We start from the raw sequence: 23,920 nt of genomic DNA, 5'->3' as shown, positions 1-23,920 counted from the left end.
TTCTTTTGGAAAAAAAAGGACTTATGAACCAGGTAAAGTCACTTGCTTTTGCAGTTGTTTGGGAATCAAGGGTACTCGGGAAGGTGCTACTTTATGTTATGTAGCTCATGAGTCTATTCTACTACCATAAACAAAGAAAAGAAAAATGAATACTAACTCTGGTACCTGGACTCCAAGGTGCCTCTCTTGGACTCTTAGCCAGGATTAACCAAGAGCGAACCCAAGAGTTCAGGAACGGATAGCTGGCCCAATTCGAGGCGGTTCCCTCAAAACCAATTGCTTCTGCCCTTCATCTTTCTACTATAAATTTCGTCTCGAAGCTCTTTCTGCTCCTTTCTTCGATTCTTTCTTCCGCCGCTCTCGGTTCGTCGGAAATCGGGCGTTCGAACTCTCGGCGCCCCAGATGGGCTCGTCCTCCCGCAAAAGCCCTGAAAACCCTAGCGGAGACCGGCTGGAAGATAACGCCTCCCCTTACTTCGATGTCTACGGCCCGGACGTACGCCCCCTCTCCCATTCTCCCTCTCCTTCCTTTCTTTCCTTCTTCTTGTTCTCGTACCTGCCATGCTCTGGCCGCGAGCTTTACCCTAGTTTTTCTTGGAAAAATAAGGGTTTCGTTCGTGCTCTTTTCTATTTCCTTTTCTTGGTGGTAAAAGGGTTTGCAGTTGTTTCCTTTGTTTAGTTGGTAGAACAATGCTGTGAGATAGAAACAAGTTCGTGGGATGAGCGCCAGAGAGCGCTTTTAAGCCCTCTTGGATGTTTCTTTTGATGTTAACTTCTAAAAGATTCTTGGATGCTATCAGTCATCCAACTTTAAGAAATTAAATCAATAAAAATGCTTCTTTGGAGTTTTCTTGAGGCATCCGTGGAAATGGTTCACAATTAGCTAAATCATGATTAACTAACTGATGGAAGTTGCGGCTAAGTCAACAGAGAGATCGCAGCTAACTTTCTTCATCATGGTTTCATAAGGAAACAATGGCAGGGATAGCATTTATGAAACGAAGTAGAATCCATATTGTATATCGGCAAGAATAGCCAACATTTTAGATTCTAGATTCAAGGTTTGATGTGAAAGAATCGATGCTCTTGCCATGGATATGCATTCTTCTGGATTCTTGTTAAATTATGAAAAAAGTGTATACTAACTTACTAAGGAAGAGGGTTCATAGAGTTGGAACAAGGGTTTTTTTTTTGAGCAATATTCTGGATTCGAACCCTAGACCTCCTTCAAGGGAAAGCCCTTAGGGAACAGGTGCCCCATATCTGTCTCTCAAAAGGTTTTGGTATATTATGAGCCGTAAACTGTGTGCCAGAGAGTGTATGTTTTTGTAAATCTACAGGAAGGATTGTGGTTTGGGTTCCATTGAAGTGTTGCCCCGGAGATGATTAAAGTTCAAATATATAAAAAGTTGTCATCTTCCCTCTTCACCTAGACCCTTCCCCTTTGTCCAGGTTATTATGGACCCTGGTGGGTCGCTTCCTAGCTGCATGAGTTTACAACTAGTGAAAGGGGTCTGTCTATCCTCCAACTGGCTTTCTTGGTTCAATGATAGGCCACATTCATGTCCAAAGTTGCCTTGATTAATAACTTTAATTTTAAAGAGGTCGGCGTCATATTGATAGCTGATCATAAAAGTTTACTCGGTCCTTCCATAAGGTCTTTATGACTTCGAGTTCAGCTGCATCTGATCCCATTTTGATGGGGGGAAAGGCATGGACTATCTGAGTTAGTAGGCTCTCTCTACAAAAAACTGCGCTCTGTTATGTATCATTTTATGGTGTCTTCCTTATAGTAGATTATTTTTGACTTCTGAGAGTGGTTATCTTGCTAAAAACTTCATGTTCTATGCAGGGAAAAGCAGATGTTATTTTTAAAACTCCTGGAGCTGATTCAGTATTAAATCTGCAGGTCCATTTTGCAATATTCAATTTTTATTGAGTTTTCTGCTTATATTGAACATTTGATTGGTGTTTACTCTGTGAAGCAGGATATTCAAGGACTTGTCACATGGGTCATTGGTGATGGTCTCATGCCATCTTGGGTTTTTGTCAAAGTATGAGTGTTCCTTTCTTTTCCTTCTCTTGAATCTAGTACGTATGTTCCAAAATATCTATTCTAAATATGAAGAATTTTGGTGGACTTGAGACTCACACTTTAGTGACATATGATTCATCAATGCACTCTTGTTTTGTGTTACCTGTTTTGACTTTGTTGTTTTTCTCCATGTGCATCCTTGATCGATGAACATGAACATTTTGCAGTCGATAAAGTAGTCGGATATTACACAGTGAATATGCCAGTTTCTGTTCTAACCTTAGGTTGAGTTCATGTGTAAGGTCCTGTCCTGCTTTAATCTTCAATTTGAATGGAGAAGGTGATGCATGGTGAAGGCAAGTATGTCATGGTTGATTCAGCTAAGCAGCTCTTTTAACCAAAATCATCACATAGAGCATGAAATGTAGACCTTGTCATTCTGCAGTGGCTTCTATTGACATGCATCAAGTACCAGTTTGTGGACTGGACTTTAGGAGCAAGTTGTGGGAATGGAAGAATTTTCACAGTTTGTAGTGGTGGTAGAACATATTTAGAATCATGAAAAGCAGAGGCAACATTCAAGTATTGCTTCGACACTATCAATATCCTCATGACTGCATGAATATCTTCTTAATACATCTTCCTATGTCCCGTTTGACTTACCATTTGTAAGTCCAATGAGATCTTTCCTTAATTAGGCACATTAATACAACCATGACTCAAATTTTATGCTAAATTTTTTTATTCTTTTCATATGTAGAGAATGACACTAAAAAGGAATCTAGAAAGTCAAGATGACATGAAATGGCTAAGTATTAAACAAAACTAGAATCAGAAGCTTACTACTGTTTGATTTTGCTTTTTTGCTTTTTATTCTGTTTGCCTTAATCTGGATTAAACTTTTTCCTTATATGCAGGATAGCACTGTAGAAAAACTTATGGTACACTTAATTTTTTTATATTTCAAAGATTGTACAGCTCTATGTAGTTGCACACAGCTGTCTGAGATCACTTTCTATTTACAAGAATGTTTATTTCAACACTGATTAGTGTCTTTGTGATTCTCAGAACAAGCCACTTATACGAAAAGTCGTCCTGCTCTATGTTCCAGGCTTGGATGCAGCCTTGTATATGTCAGAGTGCAGCACACTTGCTGGTTTAAGGGAAAGTTGTGGTACTCCTAAGCCAGTTTTAGCTCTGAGGTTTGTAATGAAATAGTAGTTTTTGTTATCACTGTTGCAAAACAATAAGTATTGAGCATTACGGTATGTTGTTTCTTAAAGCATTGATGCTTCAGGAAGTTTGCTGTATAGTTCAACTTATATCATGCATCTACTATGGCAATTTCTTGTTAATGCGTTTTTGTATGTGTTATTGCTAGTTGTGTGTCAGATGAGATGCACACAATCGATGCACTTCTAACATGCAGAATGAAAAGAAAACACGAGGAGATTGATTCGGATTCCCAGATGCTCGATCAATCTTCAAAACGAGGTCAGTAATAGTGCAAAAGAAGATTCACTTATTTGTATTTGCCTCTTATCTCCATTTCATGCTGATTTGAAAATTCATATACAATCTAATATCATTCATGATTTGTAATTCTGGTTTAGAAAAACCATTTTCTTTGAAAAATCGAAAGGAACTACCATTCCCTATTTCATATTACAAGCTTTCCAACAAGGAGCTAGAGGATAATGGCTATTGTTTCAGTCAACCAGGTGGCTTTCTGCTTTGCATAATAGCTTGTTTTCCCCCTCCCTGTTGTTTCAGTTCTTGAGTTCGAAAGTTTTATGCTTACCCTTTGCTGCAGGTTTTGTCTCCACTATTCCTGCTCCTTTAGGGTGTTCTCCCTATGAAATTCTTGCACTTGACTGTGAGATGGTAAGGCTTCAATGCACTGAAACTCTTTTGACTTTCATGGAGAGATATCACAATTATTACAACTCCTAAGATTTTGGAGCATGAGGTGATAAAACTGCAGATAAAAACATTGAGTGTTGAATTCAGAAAGTTATCTCTGATGCCTACTGATAGCGTTCTTTAGAGTTGCATTTTGTCTCATATAATTGCAGTGCAATTTGTTAATTGAATGTCATTTAATATAATTATCCTCTCTCCTTTATGACTAACATGAAAGGGTAATAAGGGAGAAGAATCATCCATGCTGGTCATATTGTTATAATCCAATTAACAAAATTGCTTAATCTCTTAAAAATATGAAGAGAGATAAATTTTTTCTATGATGTAGCTATTAATGTCGGTCAATGAACAGATATCATCAGTGCGGTTAACACCTTTTCATGAGTTAAATATATGGTGCCAACCACAGATAAACTCTCAATTATCAAGCCAGAGCATTTGAATCAAAGCCTACTTTGAATTAATTCGATAAAATGTAACCCTAAAGATAAAATGATAGAATAAGTGCAATACTACGCTGACAAGGGCAATGGTTCAGTTATATGTAATGTAGATTAAATCGTCTTGCATATGATAGACACACCAAGGTCTGCTGAACCGCTCGGAACCGACCGGTTCAGCCTGTATTGTACCGGTGCCGGCCGGCATCGGTACGGTACAACCATAGAATTCGATTCCGACCCAAAGGGGTTGGAACTGAACGGTTCGCACCAGTACAAGCCCGATATCGGTGGGAACCGCACCGGTTCGCACCGGTACTCGCGGAGAAGAAGAAGAGGAAAGAAGAGGAAGAAAGAAGAGGAAGAAGAAGAGGAAGAAGAGGAAGGCGGTTCACACCGGTACTCGCGGGGAAGAAGAAGAGGAAGAAGAGGAAAGAAGAGGAAGAAAGAGGAAGAAAGAAGAGGAAGAAGAAGGGAAAGAGGAGAAGACTTTCTGTCGAAGGGGGAAAGAAGACCTCTCTTGCGGGGAAGAAGACTACCGGGCCTTTTTCTTTCTCCCAAGCACCTCGCGGGGAAGAAGACCTTTCTTGCTCGTGGGAGAAGGGAAAAAGAGAGGAGGAGAGAGGGGAAGAAAAGAGAACGGCTTGGGAAGAAGAAGAGAAGGAAAAAAAGGAAAAAAAAGAGAGAGAGAGGCCAGGGGAATAGTGCTCACGCGCGGGGGCGTGGGCGCGAGTGGAGAAATATGTCCCCGATTCGCGCCCGCGTGCGTTCCACACGGTGCAAACTGCGCGTCCACACGCTGGGAATCGCACGCGCGGGGCAGCGAGCCCACGCGCCCATGCGGGCTGCCTCTCGTGGGCTGTTAATGCCACAAAGTGGCATTTAGTATAATGCGTCCACGCGTTTTTTTTTCCTAAACCGGTTCGGTACCGGTACGTCGGTTCGGTCAGTACTGCATACCTTGAGACACTAACTAACATCTTTGACTTATATATCAAACTATTGCTAACAATGTTGTTGGAAATAAGAAGGATGAAGAAGTTTGGTTAGCTTTATATAAATCCCAAATCGAAAAAGGATAATAGGAAGTAGTGTATAAAAAGAAATAACATAGAAAATGGAGTACTCTTCAAGCAGCATACGTTTAGCAATTATTGCTTCACTAATAGGCATCAAAATTTTATTGCTGCATGCAGCTACTATGTAATAAGCATGGAGGCTTCAACTTTCACCCCCCCACAAAACAACAACAAAAAAAAAACACCCACAAAATATGTGGAATTGAATTTGACAGCCATCAGAGTAGGTTTAGCAATCATAAATTGATGTTTTATGCATTATGACAAGCCCCTCAGGTTCTTGGATTTGCATTGGCTAGGTTAAGGATACTGGCTAGATTTCGGGTCATTACATATTACCAAGTGACATCTGTATATTCTAAGTCGTTTATTCATTTGTTAAAGCACTGGTATAATGAAGTGCAAAACCAAATGAAAACACCGTTTTATTCTAAGTCGGTTGAGTTTAAGATTTTTAAATATTTCGGAGTGGGCATTGTCATTGTAGATGGCTCGAACACATGGGTTCATGTTTTCTTTAAATCCTTTATAAATGTGGTTATCTTATGCATAAATTAATACTTGTCACCAAGTGTAGGTAACTAGGTATTATTCTGGAGCTTGAATTTGATAAGATTTAAAAATTGCTACCGACTATTCTGCTGTTTTACTATTGATATCAATGGAGGGAATGCCATGTTTACCAAATCTTGTGAACCGAACATATCCTTGAATATATTTTTGCATATGTTATGTTTGCAACTCACATTGAAAACAGAAAAATGACCATGCAACTGAGAACCACATCTCAGCAGTGTATACCATTGGAGATTTTTGTGAGCGTTGTTGAAATCACTATTTGTTGGCCTCTCTTGATATAATTCTTGGAATGCTTGAGCCCTAGCAAGTTTTTTAAGATGCCTCATTTTTGTTTCCTGATGTTTTTTGCTAAATTTTATCAGTGTGTGACCGTTGAGGGGCTTGAACTTACAAGGGTGACGTTGGTTGATGTTGCAGGAGAGGTAATCCCATTTTCTTTATGTCATCAAGAAAATATCCTAAAAACTGTTATAGTCGTGTATACTATATATGCTTCCTAGAAACTATTTGCTCAAAACTTCTATGAGAAGATTAATTTATTACTTTTTCAAGGGCCCTGTTGGCTTGTTAATCAAATATGGCTAAGTCATTTTCTATGGGTATAACAGCATAGAAGAAAAAAATGAGATAAGGATTCTCTTTTAGGAAGAAAATTTGGCAGCTTGAACTTGGGCATGAGTAGAATGTGACCCTTCATCTCAAATGGGTGAAATCTTAGTTTTCATCAGCAGATGTGAGTTTTCATGAAGGATTCCCTCCTCCTGTCCGCTTTACATTAACTGGTTAAGAAAGCCTGATTCCATGGCTCTACCTCAATAGTTCCACTGAATCACAATATTTTCATCAACGTGGTCCTCAACAAGAATGGTTCCTCGTCATAAAGTTACTCCATTATTTCTCCTAGATGAGTTAAACAAATGCATCTCCTCTTCCAGTACGTACCAACTTTCTGAAAGAATTCCAATCTAAATTCATCTTCTTCTGATACATCTGGGGTGCTTTCCATGTAGGCATCAGGATGTTTCTAGGCTGCTTTAACTACAAAATAATATTGCTTTTATTTTTCATGGTCATCCTCCCCTCCCAGTTGCATTGGTTTCTTAAGCACTGTCCATTTTTTACTCCCATGTTACTCCCATGTTTTTACCAACAATTGCTTTAACATTGAAGCTTTTATCCACCATGATCAGCTTAGCTTCTAAATGTAAAATGGTCCTTGAGAGAATAAAGAGAAGAACCCAAACCATTCCCTTTTCAATCTGTTGGCTTCTAATTTGCAATTTCTTCTTTGAATCACATGTCTAGAGGGTCTATGCACTTCAAATGCACTTATGGACGTAAATGCAGTTGAATGGTTTAATAGCAGTAACTCATTAAAAGGAGCGTCCCAATGCACGAGGCTTCCACCATTGTAGTATTTGGGGAGGGTCAAATGTATATGGACTTGCCCCTGCATATGGAGAAGTTGTTTCTGTATTTCAAACCTATGATACCCAAGTCACAATGGAGCTACTTTACTGTTGCACCAAGGCTGCCCTCTAATTGCAGTAGCCCTTTGCTATAGAATAACTCATCTTCTATGAGAATTATTTTAATCGTCTGAAATAATGAGAAAACGAAATTCTAATATACCAGAGAGTGACCATCCAGGTTGCTGTCCTTTTATTGAGCCATTTGATCTTTTATATAAATGGAAAATATATGAATCTTTTAAGTGTGGTCGGTGCTCAATGTTTGCAAGCCAGCACATGGAATCAAAGATTTCTACTATAATATATGAAATCCTCATGCACATTATCAACTCATGCATATTTATGACTATGTTAAATGAATATGATGTGGATATCAAACATTTTCCTTAAGGTCAGATTCCCACTGATCTTTTTCTTCCAAAGTATATGTGTTGATTCTCCAAGCTGTTAAAAATAGGCATGTCTTCTAGCCGCAGTTATACCCAACTTCATGGATTATGAAGAAAGTAAACAAAAAAAAAAATTGAATTAGCTGGTGACTGGTAGCAAGTAGAATTATGATGGATGAATGATAGCATATAACCTAAGGGCACCAGCACTATAAGAAAGTTTTGAAGTACAAAATATTGGTACTTTTTTGCTGGTTTATAACAATGCAGTTTATTCATAAGTATTGTATGCTTGGTGTTCTTTATTTTTAAATGGTCTGGATCCTTCCACTCTGGATGTCTGTTCATCAGCAAATGATTTTCACCCTGGATGAATATAATTGTCTGTGAATGATCAAGTGTTATTATTGGGCCTTGTATTTTTCTCCTTTAACATAGTATATTGCTTGTGTTATTTCTCTGACTGGCTGTATTCTTTGAATTTAAGCAATTTCTCCAAATGTTTACTGTTTACTGATTGAATCTGATTATACTTTTCTCACTCCAGGTTGTGCTAGACAAATTAGTTAAGCCTTCCAATGCTATCCTTGACTATAATACTAGGTGCGTATTACATTTATTTTGAGATCATGAAGTTTATAAATGGAACATATCAGCTACCGATAGATATATTCCTTAGCTAACCTGTGAACTGCCTGAATTATTCTGTCATGATAGAAGAATAGTTCATGATTACAATGAATTATGTCAATAAAGTTGCTTTCACATGCTCTAGAAATGAAGAATTTACACTTTCTAAGTTAAATTTAATTTCTGTGTTAATCTGTATATTTATTCATGCTGGCTTAATTGCTTGCTTTGAATATCAATTTGTAATAAATTATGCATGTGGACCGTTCATATCATAGGATTTATGAGGGCAAGCTACATAGTGTTTGTTGTCATTTCGTTGAAAAAAAAGAGGAAGAATCCTGTATGTCATAGGATTTATGAGGGCAAACTATATACTCCATATATTTTTTTAATCTTAATGACTTTTAATCATATAATCTGAACCAAGGTCCGTCGTACCGGTACTGGTCGGCGTACCGATGGCGGTCTGGACCGGTACGTACCGGTCCCATACCAGTCCGTACCGGTTTTATACTGGTTCTCCAATGATAAGCTACCGGTACCGGATTCCACACTGATCCGGTACCGGTCCCAGGCCGAACCGGTATGTACCGGCTCGTACCGGCCGGTACGGACTGGTACGGCAGACCATGGTCTGAACAATGCGTTTGAAAGTGACAGGACTAGAAGATTGATGCATTTTCAACTTATGGATTGTTATTTTAATGATTGAATTAATAGATAAAAATGATATTTAGGAATTATTAGATATTACAGCATTGTATTTACCACCTTTCAATCTGAGGTTATCCCTATTAATTATGTAAAATTTAGGGGCTGCTCATGCCTTTATAAAGGGACATCTGAGTCTATGTGCTTTTGATCCCATGCCACATGGAAAACCTTATAGTTTGTGGCTGCCTTTTACATATGGTTTAATATTTGTGGTAAATATGGTCAATAAGACCATGAGAATTTGTGCTTGCGATCTTTATAGTTATAGTTATAACATATGTTGCTAATGGCTTACATCAATCTGTTTCTTGTAAAAGTCAATATTTTGGGATATGCAGGTATAGTGGAATTACCTGTGAAATGCTAAATGGTGTCACAACAACACTCAAGGATATTCAGGTACAAGAGTTTGTCTTTTGTTCTTGTTTAATATTTTGGAGGTGACCTTTTACTGTTATATATTAAATGGTAAATTGTTTCTTATATGTATGTCTTGTCTAGTTAAGTATTATGTATGCATGCATGCTTGTATTCTTCTTCTAGACAAAAACATAATTATAAGTTTTAAACCGGTTTATCTGATGGTAGTCCTGATTTATGTTTTCAGGAAGAATTTCTTGAGCTTGTTCGCAAAGAAACGATTCTTGTAGGTCATTCCCTGGAGAATGACCTTTTAGCATTGAAAATATCTCATGCTTTGGTGATTGATACTGCTGTTTTGTACAAGCACCCCCGTGGTCACAAGACAGCTTTACGGGTCCTGTCAAGGAAATTTCTATCCCGACAGATCCAGGTGTCAGGAAATGGACATGACAGTATTGAAGATGCAAGAGCTGCTATGGAACTAGCACTGCTGAAGATTAGACATGGTAAACTTTGCACTATATTCTGATGTTTGTGTCCTACATTGACACAACAATTTTGTCAGTTTTCTAGATTCTTGGTTGTGATATCCATGGGACACACCATAGGTTGACATAGTTATGATTTTATTTATTTATTTAATTTATTTGGGAGGGGGTGAGGTTGGGCCCTAAGTTTGCACTATATTCTGATGTTTGTGTCGTCCATTACCCAATTATTTGACTGTTTTCTTGATTCTTGGTTGTGATTTCCATGGGATACACCATAAGTTGACACAGATATGATTTGAATTATTTATTTATTTATTTTATGAGAGGGCGATGTTGGGCCCTTTTGTAATCAATGAGTCGGGGGTCTCTAGTCATGTACATTTTTGTGGGTTACCACATTAAAGGTGATTGGCAGTATATAAATTTTTGAGACTTCAGTGTCAACTGGCTTGTGTTTATGATTCCTCCTATCTTTCTCCGCCTCCTGGAATTAATTGATTCAAATTCTTCAATGTATGTCCCTACCCATATAGGGATATTGCAGGATTATGTAATAGCTGCACAAATGTAAAAAGACTCTGTTGGAGATTTTGTCAAAGTTATTGTATCTCAGCTTCTTCTGAAGTTGTATATGTTTCAATTTTGCAATTTCCTTGAACAAGAAATCTGCTTGTTAGTGGCCATACATCATATTATACAAATGAAGAGTTGTAGTACATTTTCTCATATACTATTTAAGTAGTGTCTGTGTCTTCATTAAGTATGCAGCAGTTGTTTGCATGTGTAAGAGTAATATGCAATAAGTGGCATATGATTTACCAGGAAGGGCCTAGGCAAGTCTGTCACAGCTTACCTTTTGAACTCAGCACATGAGAAGGTTGACAATGCTTAGAGTAGATGAGAGGTTTTCACTTATTTGTTATTTTCATATAATTTTATCTTTTGCGTGTGGTAAAAACATTGACTACAAGTAGTTTGATGTCTTAGATTGGTAGCATTGCTTAAATAATTATGAGATGCCTAGAATCGGTTGGAACTTTGTAAAGCTTTTTTATTTTTCATATGTAAGTATCACATTTCCACCTCTTTGGCAGCCAGAGCACATAATTGAACCCAACTTTAACCCTAACTAAATTATCCTTATTTTTGTTAATAATAATTGTTAATCTCCGATTTCTGTTGCCTTAAATATAGACAATGTTACATGGACTGCTCGAGATTAAGGGGTATATTTTGAGAACTTCATGGGATAGCATAAAGTAATGATCACGTTTCAAATTCCACTACAGAAGAGGATCCTTTGTTACATCTTCAGGACAAGTAATGGCATAGATATTCAATGCTTGTGACTACTAATTGTTACGTGGAACCTTGCATTTAATGTTGTTCCCAGTACATTGATCAAGGGACTGAACTCCCAATTTTTTGCCCCCATTACCTGTTCCAAACAACCTTAATGATCTTTTAATGTTTTTATGCAAGATAATAGTGTAGAATTTGTGTCTGATTTAACTTCAAAGTGGCCCATGTTTTGGTGCAAATGCATTCCATTGTCGGCTTGTCATATATCCTTTGAATGACCTGTTCAAGCACTGTTATTTGAGATAATCTTTGATGGGGGTCAAGATATAGCCCCAGTATAAATGAGCATAGGTTTCAACATTTCAAGAAACATATGGAATCTCTTTTTTATCGAAGGAAAAATGATTGTACGACATTGAAGCCACCTATCAATGGAAATGTTCTACCATTCACTGGTCATGTAAATGCATCATTAGCTTTTACATGTTCTAACATCTGAAACATATTAAGGTTGACCATCCTCACAACTAAAACAAAGTTGAAAATAAGAAATCATTATTGCAGCAACTGTTCTTATATATGCTGCCTGATATGCTTATTCTTATGTGGGTATAGAAAGCTTCTGTTCTTTTGTAAATGGAATACCCTTTTCTTATAAATCTTGAATGCAATTTGGACATCTTCTCTTGTTTTGCTTTAAAAGTACGAGACAATTTTATTAGTACTTGACTTCAAAAAACTTCTGCTGCACCAGGACCAGAATTTGGCTCACCTCCAAAATTTATGCGAAGCAAGCTGGTCTCAGTTTTGCATCAAAGTGGCAAAACCTGCTCTCTCATTGATGATATATCCATCCTCAAGAGATATTCTGATGATTCATGCAATACAATTCCAATTTTTTCAGATGATGAAGCTCTTTCCAGGGCTATAAAAGAGGTTGATAATATAACTCTCTGAATAATTTGCTTCAGTGATAGTTGGATGTCTCATCAGTTGCTTTGTATATAATTTATCTGTTATTGTAGGTAAAGAATGAAAAAGTGATCTGTTATTGTAGGTAAAGAATGAAAAAGTGAACTTTATCTGGACCCGATTTTCAGGGTTGATTTCTTATTTGAAGGCTCAAGCACAAGATGCAGAGAAGTTGAAATCTCAAGTTGCAGAGGTGTTATCATTACTGACATGTAAGAAGAAATCATCCAGGAAAGAAACAAAGCACGGTAGAATAAGTTCTGAATTGAAGGATATTCTAACTGGCATAGATATTAAAATCAGAAAACTCTACCAAGCATTACCTGATAATGCTATGCTTATAGTTTCTTCTGGTCATGGAGATACTGCCATGGTTCAAGGGTGAGTATCATCATCATCATCTTATTTTACCTTCTTCTATTCATCATCATCATCATCATCATCATATTTTACCTTCTTCTTCTATGTGATCTCCTTTTCTTTTGTTTCTTTGTGGCACTAATGGCCGGTCCATGCACACAATTTGACTCAAAAAAGTTTTAGGCCACTGGAATTTTGTTGAACAAGTATGTTGGTATATTTTAGCTGAATAAGTTGATCAAGTCAAGTCCAATATTATAGACGTTGGTCCCTAAGTCACTGACATATCAGGACTGGACTTTTGACTCAGACATTATTCAAAAGGTCTAGCTTTGTACCGTGTAAATTATCAAGTTGGGTCTGTGTTCTGTGTTCTAGATTGAATTGCATCCAGATATGTTGTTGGTAAAACTATACCTAATTGTTGGACCTGGACCTTGTGATATCAGCTGTATTGATATGTATATTGACAATGTTAAGAAAGGCATATGAAGTTGGAATATCTAGTGGTAGTAGCGTTGTAGAACTCAGCTGTAAGCCCTTGTCTTTATTCGCCTGTTACATATGCATGGCCTGTTAATATCTAAAAGGTCACATTTGCTGTTTTTATTATATAATAGAGTTGATATATGAAAGTAAGGTGGGATTAAAGCTCAAATTAGACCAGTGGAAGTTTCTAGAAGCTAAAGGCTGGAATTTTGTAAAACCAGTACCAAGTAGTTGGAGCTCAAGTTTGGCGAGGTTATACGTGGAGATGCAGTGAGAATTAGTTTACAGAAGACTTAACAAAGGCTTTCCATTTTTCCTCTTTAACATTGATTTTTCTTAGGATAGAGAGGGAGAGAGATATCTAAGGGATCTACATGGATGAACTGGTATGTGCCACTAGAGTGTTTATGCAATTGTAATTTTCTGAAGACGAGGAAAACTAATAACCATTCTATCTGTGAGTTGACTGCATTGGTCATAACATTGGTTGTGACAGGGGCAGATGAATGAGACGTATGATCTTTACGTGTGGCATTAAATTTGGAAATGTTTTCAGTGGTTCAAACAATTCCAGTAAGCTAAAGATGCTCTTGGAAGAGAGGGCCTCAGATTCAGGCTAAACTCTAGTTGTAGACAGTATTTAATGGAGGTCTCAACTTACTAGCATACAATCTGGGGACACTCGTCACTGAGTTCTTGCCAACTACCGGCATATGTATTTTGTAGATTAGGGCATCCCAAACTTCATGTCATAGCTATTTCCAACACCCTGCTATATGCAGTGCACCTGACATATTACTGTAAAATGTCATGCCGTGCTATACTTTTCTTAAGTTTCACCTGTCTGTCAACGTATTAATATATCCAACCTGTACGAAATTTTTGGATGGCCATGCCATGCTGTTCTTCTAAGTACAAGAACATGGTTCGTTGAAATGATCCTGTATATGCATCATCCCCTTCCCATCTGTTTGAGTCGTGCTTGTCATGCTTTTAATTCTCAAAGTGGTTGTTTTATTTCTTGCTATGATTCATTTGCTCTATTTTGAGTTATGTTAATTATTCTGACAAGTGTTCCTTTCTTGGTGCTTCATAAATAATGTCTGAAGGTTGAGGAAAATGCTTGAGGAAGGCTTTGAACCATCAATCAGCAGGCAGAAACTTGTACAAGCCTTGGAAGAGCTCCAAGCCCAAGCTGAAGTTGCCCTATGTTTTGTTAGCGTAAAACATTGATTATGTAGATATGGTAGCTTGCTTTCACCAGTGTCCATTCATTGTGTTCTACTCATATAACAAAAGGCATCACTGATACTGTTACTTTCTTGCCAGGAATTGTTAAAGCTTCATGTACCATAAACATAATCGTCCGGCCTTGCCCCAAATGTTTGGGGGGGATTGAAGCTGCATAATGATGGAAAGAGAAATGGAACTATGTGTTACTGCAAGCTCGTTAAAGTGAAAATTATCTTCGAGGATGCTATTGCTGCAATGGACCTTGAGCATAACCATCCAGCTGACCTGCCGCAAATATTTGGGGGGATTGAAGCTCCATAATGATGGAAAGAGAGAAGGAACCTTGTGCTGCTGCAAGCTCAGTACGGTGAAAATCCATTGTTGCAAAACATGTTTTTTGTGAAACACACCTGAGAAAAATTGTAGCCATCAGCGGTTGAAGTGTTGTAATTTTTATACTCTGGAATGTGGAATTTACTCGTCCCTAAGAGTCATTCCCTAATTTCTTAGCGTATTTCTATAATTTGCAAGCTTCCAGTCATTAAGGGTTAATTAACAAGTAAACATAAGCGTGCAGCATGTATTCAACAGAGTTAAGGTCTTAAAGATGCTACAAATCAAGAACAGCTGAAACCCTTTAAAGGCTTATTCATCCATGCTTTGATGATCTCGCATGAGTTCAATCAAAAACAGGGTCTACTCAGTCATTTAACCTGGCCAAGGCCAGTGTAAATGCTATCAGAGCTTGCCCACAATTACATGCTTAAGAACGAGGGCACCATTATCTGATTGTGTATATATAATTAATATTTTTATTCAGGTAACTCCCTGGGTGAGCCATGCCGATTGGCTCCGCCATTTTAATGGCTTGTTGAACTGGTAAGACGAATTGATGATGGTTGTGACTGCACCGGACGAGCTTTGCTGTCTGGAAGAGCAGTTCCCTGACGGTGATACTTCTAGCTTGAATGTAGAGGAAGGGGTCTCAAATGGATGTGAGAGAGGTTTAACATATAGCTTGGAGTGAATCAATCATGTCCTTGAAACTTGCGCAAATAACACTTTGTTTTTAATATTTATTTACGTATTTTGAGAAAAAAAGGAACTCCTTTTCAGCAAAAAAAAGAAAAAAAGGAACTCCTCTGATTCATCGAGTTAATAAAGAAGTATAGTGATTTAGCAAGGTCGAGAAAAGTCGAAAACTCGATGATAAATTGAGATCTGTATTATGTTCTTGACAAAAAAACAGATGCCCGTGAGTGCTTTTCCTAAGCTTGACTGTTCCTATGGTTTTAGATCATTGTTATAGATAGTTAAGATCTGTATTAACTAGGCAAGCCTCTTGGGCATTATGCCACAAACAGCTTGGCTTTAAGCACTCAATGCTCTCCAAAATAAGCTTGGGCTGAGCTCTAGTTTAGATTATCCAAAATAGGAGTTTAACATGAATAATGCATATTGTCAAAGATGAAGGCTTTCTTGGAGATAGGATGCTTTTAAAAATATGGTTAAATAGGTTTTTTTTGGAAATATGGTCAAAAGGGGTATCAGATGTAAACTAATTTAAATATTTAAACTAATAGAAAGTTGGGGAAGAAGGGGGAGGATTTTTTGAGAGGTATGTTTACATAGAGAGTTTAAAATATAAAAATAGCAGAAAACTGAAAAAGGAGAGGAGGATGTTTATAGAGATTTGGTTAAATAGTATCTTTTGGAAATATTGATGAATAGGGGGTTGAAAATGAAAGAAAATTAAAATGTAAATTAACAGAAAGCGGGGGAAAAGGGAAGGATTTTGTAGAGATATGTTTAAACAGAGCGCTTTAAATGTAAAAATTGTAGAAAACTGAAATATGTGTGAAGGATTTTGTAGAGATATGTTTAAATAGAGCGCTTTAAATGTAAAATTGTAGAAAACTGAAATATGTGCATCACATCCGAACACTCTCCCAACTGAGCTATCCCCTCAACTACCTAAAAACTTTAGATTAACTATACATGTTATATATAATTGCAATATTACTTTACACCACAATATCTTAGACTCTTGCAAGTATTTTTGCTGCAGGCTAGAAACAAATAAAAGGATCTGAACCATGGCTTGCAACTTATTCCCTATAAGTTACATGACTGATTAGCAGTTTTCACTGCACCAGAGAAAGATGTTTCATCCAACCACCACACTTCATGAACTTCATATAACACTATCTATGACCATAGGGGTAAGATTACTCATCGAATTACTAAGCTAATACTACTCATTTCGAGCCTCGAGTATATTGTTACACGGATTTGGCTCTGGTAGAACCACCTAGGAGCAAAAAGTGCCTGACGATAAGCTACGGAGCTTTGCATTGCAACACAATTAGTTCAGATGTTCATAGCAAAATTATGAGTATTTGTTCCTATGTCAAAGTGATTATGGAACCAATCTCACTTAATTTTAGCGAACATAACGTAGCAGGAAGGGCATATGGATTGTAGTAATGGGATGACAGACTGGTGATTTAGCATTGCTATCATTCTTATGCCACATCTATAATTCATTAATATAGTTTCTTCATGTATGACTACTATCAAGAACATGTAAGCCTTGAAATGGATGTTGGAAGCTTCGCATGATCTCCTAGATTTCTTGTCCTTCCCAAAAACTAAGAGTAGCTGAAACGTCTTCATCTTAGGCTCACAAGCTAATGTTTTGAAGCAAAATTTCAATAAGGACATCTTGATCTTTAACATATAATCAGCATTAATTATTGCTGTCCTCCATATTTTCTGACCTATATTTTTATGGTTAGCTTGTGATCATAAACATGAAGTTGAAGAAGGAAAAGGAAATGGTCTCCATAGGTCCTCATGAAGTAGCAAAACACGCCATGGCAACTTAAGCCGCCATCCAGAGAGAGAGAGCTATTGTATCATATTTTTGATATATGTGGCTGTCACTTGAGGACCCATGACCTAGCATACACCGATTCCCTCTAATATTTACTTCATTCAAGTTTGTTTTAGATAGGTGGATGGTTTGATTCAGAGAACGATTTTTTAAAAAAAAAGTTGGATGGTATCAAACCCATGTATCGATAAGGAAAAAAATGGACGGTCAAATCCTGCAAACACTAACCTCTAGTTTGATCGGTTCTACTAGGTAAGGTTTCATTAGAAACTATCATCATCATCAAAAGAAAAAAAAAAAAGAAGGAAAAGAAGAGGTTCCATTAGGTACTAGTCAAGATCTTAACAGCGTTGAAGTGATGGTTAGCATCCAAATATTTAATACAGGTCGGTTTATAACCACCCACAGGCACCATCTAATAAATGAAAGCTAGGTTGCAAGCAGTGCACTTTGATAAGCTAGGGTTCTAAATACATACATACATATATATGGAGCATGGTTTCATGTGGGAATGCTTCATATTTGGATGGCCGTTGAGGGTGTTGCCTAAACTTTTCTTATGGTCAAATGCATGGCTCGGGAATTAGAAGGGAAGAAGGGTTGCTTGAATTGGTTTCTTGTTGTTTTCAATGTGTTTTTGATGTCAAAAACAAGTGTAGTTGGGAAAAGATGCTTTAGCTTGAAATAGTGATAGAGGGGAGATGACCGGTTGTTGCATTGTGTGCTTAGGTGTTAACTTCATGTTGGCCTTTTGTTGAAGTATTCCCAACGGAAATAGCCTTATAGTAGGAGGCAATGGATCGATGCCTGTCCAAAGTAACGAAAAGCTTCTGCATTTACTTGCTGATAGCTACTCCAAACCTCTCCCAATTCATGTCCAAACATCAGAGAGAGAGAGAGAGAGAGAGATGAGTGGTCTGCTGTCCTCACGATATTCGTTTCCAAGAGTAAGTTGATGTGGTGGTGCTCTTGGACAGTTTTGCTTAGCTGAATCCTTCAATGTAATGATACATATGTATATGTGATTTATACGCGAGCTAGCTATCCTCGTAAAGGAGTCCATCAAGGAAATTGCTCACGGGACACTGGAACTAAGTCTCAGGATCCTCTGTGATGCGCATTTTGCACTGCAAAGAGAGGCACAACCTTAGATGGCCGCCACATCATTCGATCATAGAGACAAATAGTTATCAAACAAGATCCGGTGTATAGCATCCAAAACATATCATATATGGCACGTAATGTCCATCTTATTTGATAGCCATCTACATCCATGATCGAATGATGCGGCGGTCATGCATCTAGAGCTATACCGTTCTCTACGGTGAAAATCTTGCATCGGCGTAGATGATGCAAACTTGTAGGTCTAAAGCCCTTCTAGAGGTTCAGAAAAAGGTCCACCTACAAAATTTAAAAGGAAAGTAAAAAAAGAAAAAATAGCAAAGAGAAGTCTAAGTAAGGAGATGAAACCTACACCCTGTGGTGTTTAATGCGTGCCCAACTATCCAATGTAAGTAGGTGACCCTACTTCCTCTCCAGTTCTCAACCAATGCGTATGTAACATATGACTTACGACACCACACATGCACTACCAAAATAATAATAGACTAAAGAGAAGAGAAGTAAGACACTTCATTGCAATTATTTTTTCTCCAGCGGTCATTTTCAAGCCAAAGCAAGCACACGTATTTAGCAAACATGAGAACTTGTATGCATAGTTATGTATCCATAGTTAATCATCCATTAGGCATATCCTACATCGACATTCACACCTTTAATTTGTATACGTGACTACGAGGCACAAAGGCGTACATTTCTTGCATGCATGCTTTAAATTGATTTTGATACCCAAAGGTGATAAAATTTGATGGCAGGCATCGTGCGTGCATCTCTTCCATCAATTAGAGAACAAGAAAAAGTTTTTCAAGAAATACCATCTTTATAATGCCTCATCTCTATTCAACTTTGTATACTGTAAGAAAATATAAAATATATAAATAAATCTACCTCATCCTACCGGCTTAAGTTTTTGGGATAAGTGTAGTAATTTTAACATATACATCGAGGATGGCGGTGTGTTGCACGTGCCCAGGCACTATTACATAGAAGTTGGTTCTTGATTTTCCATGAATCCAAGTTGTTGCATACTAACTATATCTAAAGAGGTCGCTTTTGATGAGGAATGGGAATATGGTTGAGTATGGTGTACTTTAATGGTGCCGACAATTTTCTTGTTATTCCTTCCTCCTGTGGTCATTGGGTGATGTCCCTTTTAATTCTAGCAAAATCTTGGATCACTTGTGGACTAAAGAGGCCCCACCTGTCTTATTTCCACATCATTCACACATGCATGGGGCCATTCTGCCTTGCCCCATTTTGGGAAATTTTGAAGGAATTCGTTTGGTACATGCCACCTGGGTTTGTCCAGTTTTTCCTTGTTAATAGAAATATTTTATGTTCTTAAGGTTTTAGGAGCCCTTGTTGGAATGCATAACATTTGCTTTGACTATGTTACTGTTCCTGTGATTCTGAGTTCTATAAGAAAAGCTTACTGATTTATAACATATATGTGTGTGTGTGTGTGTGTGTGTGTGTGTGTGTGTGTGTGTGTGTGTATCCACAGGTATACTATGAAGGTGGTTTCAAACAAGATTAAGTATTACAGTTTCATTTAATTAATACTGGCCGTTGCCATGGAATATCATATTGCATAGAGGATGGCCATATCAATTGTAGTAGATAACCCATGTCGTTGGATAGCATAGATTTCTCACTGCGCCCGCATGCTGACCGGTGAAACTACTTTGACTAAAAGAAATTGAAAAGTATTATTAGTTGGTGCATGGCCATCACATTCATCAAGAAAACCATCTACAGTAATTGCATGGCATCGACATCGAAGGATCGAATGATTCCATTGCTTGTTTGCAGGTACATATATGTGAAAGAAATGTGAAGGAGAACAGTCCAATTTAGTACAGTTAAAATCCTCCATCAACAGAAAAATATCACCTCCTAATTGTCTATCAATAACACTGGACTTGCCATCTACATGAAGGTGAAGAAAAGGAGATAGGCCACCCATTTTTCTGTTGATGCCATACTTACACGCCATAAGTTTCATCAATTTCACAAAAGGTAAGAAGGCAATAAAGTAAAAGGCCCATTTCATTGATAAATTACATTTGTGTACTTTCAGATATTTTTTGAACATTAGATGATGATCTGTGCATATACAAAGCTATAGCCATTTAATATGAAACGCACTAGTGAGTTAAGGGCATGAACTCTTATTGCTCTTGTTATTTGGAAACTTAAAAGCAAGTATCATTTTGCACTCTCCAAGAATGATGTAGTGAGCTGCTTATGTGGCTAGTTATTCTGGTAGTACCTTGTGGGCTGGAGATATGGAGTTGCCCTAAGCAGTCCGAGGCATTTTGTTTTCCGACTTTATTGGGTGCATCCGTACTTGTCAGGTATGATCAACCCGCTTTAGCAACAAAAAAAATAAAATAAAAAATGATATAGTGAGCAAGATGATAAGTTAATGTATTAAACCCAACATCACTAATTATTGTAACATAAATGAATCCAAATGATATCCACATAAGATATCCATAATCCCAATCATTCCTTAACCCAACTATTTCTTTAGCTCTTCTTAGTCCTCTTCTTATGCCAGCCCTCTTAAACAATATTTCCGCGTAGTCACATCCATGCATTTTCTCTGTGCAAAATGACTTGTGTTTGGGATTAACAATGGCAATGTAATGGATTTAAGTCCAATTATTGCGTAAGATAAAATCATCCAGCTATTCAACTTTATCTTCAGCAGAGTCTTTCTAAAATGCAATTTATAGTGCAATTTCAATTAAAGTTCCCAAGGGTGCGAACCGTGTGGATGCATTAAAAACTTCTCTCTATATATGTATACGAGTTCATGCTCCAAATTTGGGGTTTTAAGGTTTTAATTTACCCACCTTCCTCTAAACTTAGCAATTCTAATGTGGGCAGTCCAGCTGCCAGCTAAACCGTTTACCAAAGTAGTTTGGTAGGTTTAGAAAATAGAAAGAGCACTAAAAACTGCACATATGGCTTGTAATATTTTTTTAATGGTCTAATTTTTTTATAACCTTGCTAATTTCTAGGTCCACCAAATATATACTTGATCAAAACACTAGAAGCTATCCATCTTCCAATTTATATCAAACCACAATTCTGCACTCATGGACGATCAAGATCACTCGCTCGCACCTTAGACATTTCTAATGCATGAGCTCTAAACTCCAATGATCAAACAATCATGTATTTTAATGTGTGTCTAGAGAGAGAGAGAGATAGTTTTGTAAGGAATATTGTTAAGGAAGTTGAGAACATTATTAAGTTACAAGGATAGGTGCAATTGATAGGGATGGTTATGTGCCAATGGCCCAACACGCCAAGTTGTGAGGATGCTACATGGGCATATATGATGTCATCCCTCGCTGTCGTGTTATACTAACAAAAACGACTTCCCATCCAAACCCTAAACCAACCCAAGTCTCTCATTTCTTCTATTTATCCTCCCCATTCCTTCTTTTCCACCCCCTTATCCTCTTCGCATCCTGCTGCCTCTGATCATCTCCAATCGAGGAAATCTGAACAGCAGCAAAGCACCTTCCTGAGTGATGGGATCGTCAGCTGGAGCCATTGAATCCGATGACACCAAGGTTTGCCCTCGCGGGCACTGGAGACCTGGCGAAGACGAGAAGCTGAGGCAGCTTGTCGAGCAGTACGGTCCTCAGAACTGGAACTCAATCGCTGAGAAGCTGCAAGGAAGATCAGGTGTGTCCCAATAGTTAAGATCAACTCGTCACTCTCAATAGTCTTCTCCGATATCGGTATGTTTATATTCACAAGAGAAGAAGAGATGCTACTACAACATCTCTACCATCTTTCTTCTCACAATAGTAATCCCTATTATCTCATAAACAAGTCTCCAAATTCAAGCTTGTGAAGCTATGGCAAATTCCTTTATCTTATTTTCTAAGATATGAGTTCTTATGGCTCGCTCTTTTCAGGAAAGAGCTGTAGGTTGAGGTGGTTTAACCAACTAGACCCGAGAATTAACAAGAGACCATTCACGGAGGAAGAGGAAGAGAGGCTCCTCACAGCTCATCGCATTCATGGAAATAAGTGGGCGTTGATATCCCGACTTTTCCCTGGGAGGACCGATAATGCTGTGAAGAACCATTGGCATGTGATCATGGCTCGACGGCACAGAGAGCGATCGAGGCTCTTTGGCAAGAGAAGTTGTCAGGATCACATCCTCAGCAGCTCCGATCGTACTGCGAATGGCCTTTTTGCTTCATGCTCAGCTCCTCAAGAGGGAAGCAACTCAAATCACATCCAGTTTAATGCTTGTAGACTCTTTGAGTTTGGAAGCTCCACCAGTGATAGGTTCCCTGCGTCACCTTCAAGCTTATCACTTCCTTGGGCCTTCTCTGGATCGAATATCTCCTCATCACGTCAAATTTTTGGCGCTCAGAGAAGGAACTTCTATAGTCCTAAATATAATTATGATGTTCTCCAGAGATCCCATTTCCATGACCAGTCCCTTCGCCCTTCTCATCATACTTACAGGAGTTTCAATGCATTGTGCGACGCAGGCTACACCCGGGTGGTTCCTCATTCTATCAGATTCTCCGGCACAAGCGATGGTTGTGGAAGTGAGGTAGTGAGTGCAAGTGAATTAATTAGACTTGGGGATTCTTCAGCTAGAGCAATGAACCGTAGAACTGATAATAACCAGCAAGATGATGGCGACGAGTCCTTGAAACGCAAGCATATTCCCTTTATCGATTTCTTGGGTGTTGGGATCTCCTCTTGAATTCAAAAATTATCGCAGATCTGCATACTTGGAGTTAGGTTAGATAGCTAAATTAGGAGAGAGAACCATGTTGGCAATGGTTTTTGTTTGCAGTGTGTTGGTATCATGAAATTTTCATGGTTCTATCACAAGCTAATATTTATTCTGAACTATCAAAACTTCCAGTTCATTAATTTATCGATGCTTTTGATCTTGTTGATTTGATCATTTCCTTATTTTGATGGACTAAAATATATATGCTGTTGAAGTATTTGGTCGATGGCAGAGTTAAGTCTCCTTATGAATCCCTTGTAGTGGATATATTCCATCCTATAACATGGACCTAGTTTATAAAATTTGATCCCCATGTATGTACATGTTCTTGAAATATAAATGCAGCCTCTGAGTCTTAAGTTGTCAACACAAGCAAGGGTAATACCCTTTTAGTTTTAGTTCCAAGACATTGTCAAAAAGCATGCAAAAAGGTACCTACTGTCATTCCTTTTTCTTTTTATTTCGCTTGTCTGAAGATATGTTTTGATTGGTTCTCACCCTTTTTAATCTATTCCGTATAGAAGAGAACATAAGTTCTTGATAAAATGAAGTTCTCACAAGATGGCATTTCCCCTCTTGGATATCATTAGCATAGCTGATGAAGCAAGTGGGTAAGTTGATCGAGACTTCTTCCAGCCTCCTTTCTTG

General features: G+C 37.9%; 2 protein-coding genes across 3 annotated transcripts; both read left to right on the top strand.

The window, feature by feature from the left end:
* The first annotated feature begins 219 nt into the window (after positions 1-219).
* LOC103711035 (small RNA degrading nuclease 5) lies at positions 220-15,034 on the top strand. 2 transcript variants are annotated; one of them, XM_039130789.1, is made up of 15 exons: positions 220-496; positions 1,853-1,909; positions 1,989-2,054; positions 3,104-3,237; positions 3,417-3,529; positions 3,649-3,756; positions 3,849-3,919; positions 6,410-6,478; positions 8,465-8,520; positions 9,603-9,663; positions 9,872-10,133; positions 12,175-12,356; positions 12,478-12,773; positions 14,351-14,487; positions 14,571-15,034. In XM_039130789.1, the coding sequence occupies exons 1-14, from the start codon at positions 404-406 to the stop codon at positions 14,472-14,474; spliced, it is 1,692 nt and encodes a 563-aa protein (XP_038986717.1). In that variant the 5' UTR covers positions 220-403; the 3' UTR covers positions 14,475-14,487; positions 14,571-15,034. The 2 variants fall into 2 exon arrangements, with proteins under 2 accessions (XP_038986717.1, XP_008795226.2); XM_008797004.4 differs by having other exon boundaries at positions 224-496; positions 6,419-6,478.
* A 6,920-nt stretch (positions 15,035-21,954) lies between these two features.
* On the top strand, positions 21,955-23,447 carry LOC103711097 (transcription factor MYB54-like). The gene is made up of 2 exons (XM_008797099.3): positions 21,955-22,194; positions 22,431-23,447. The coding sequence occupies exons 1-2, from the start codon at positions 22,038-22,040 to the stop codon at positions 23,237-23,239; spliced, it is 966 nt and encodes a 321-aa protein (XP_008795321.1). The 5' UTR covers positions 21,955-22,037; the 3' UTR covers positions 23,240-23,447.
* The last annotated feature ends 473 nt before the right edge of the window (positions 23,448-23,920 follow it).

Source organism: Phoenix dactylifera, chromosome 10 (genome assembly GCF_009389715.1).
Source record: "Phoenix dactylifera cultivar Barhee BC4 chromosome 10, palm_55x_up_171113_PBpolish2nd_filt_p, whole genome shotgun sequence".
Taxonomy (NCBI): Eukaryota; Viridiplantae; Streptophyta; class Magnoliopsida; order Arecales; family Arecaceae; genus Phoenix; species Phoenix dactylifera.
This window is presented reverse-complemented; position numbering and strand designations above follow the sequence as displayed.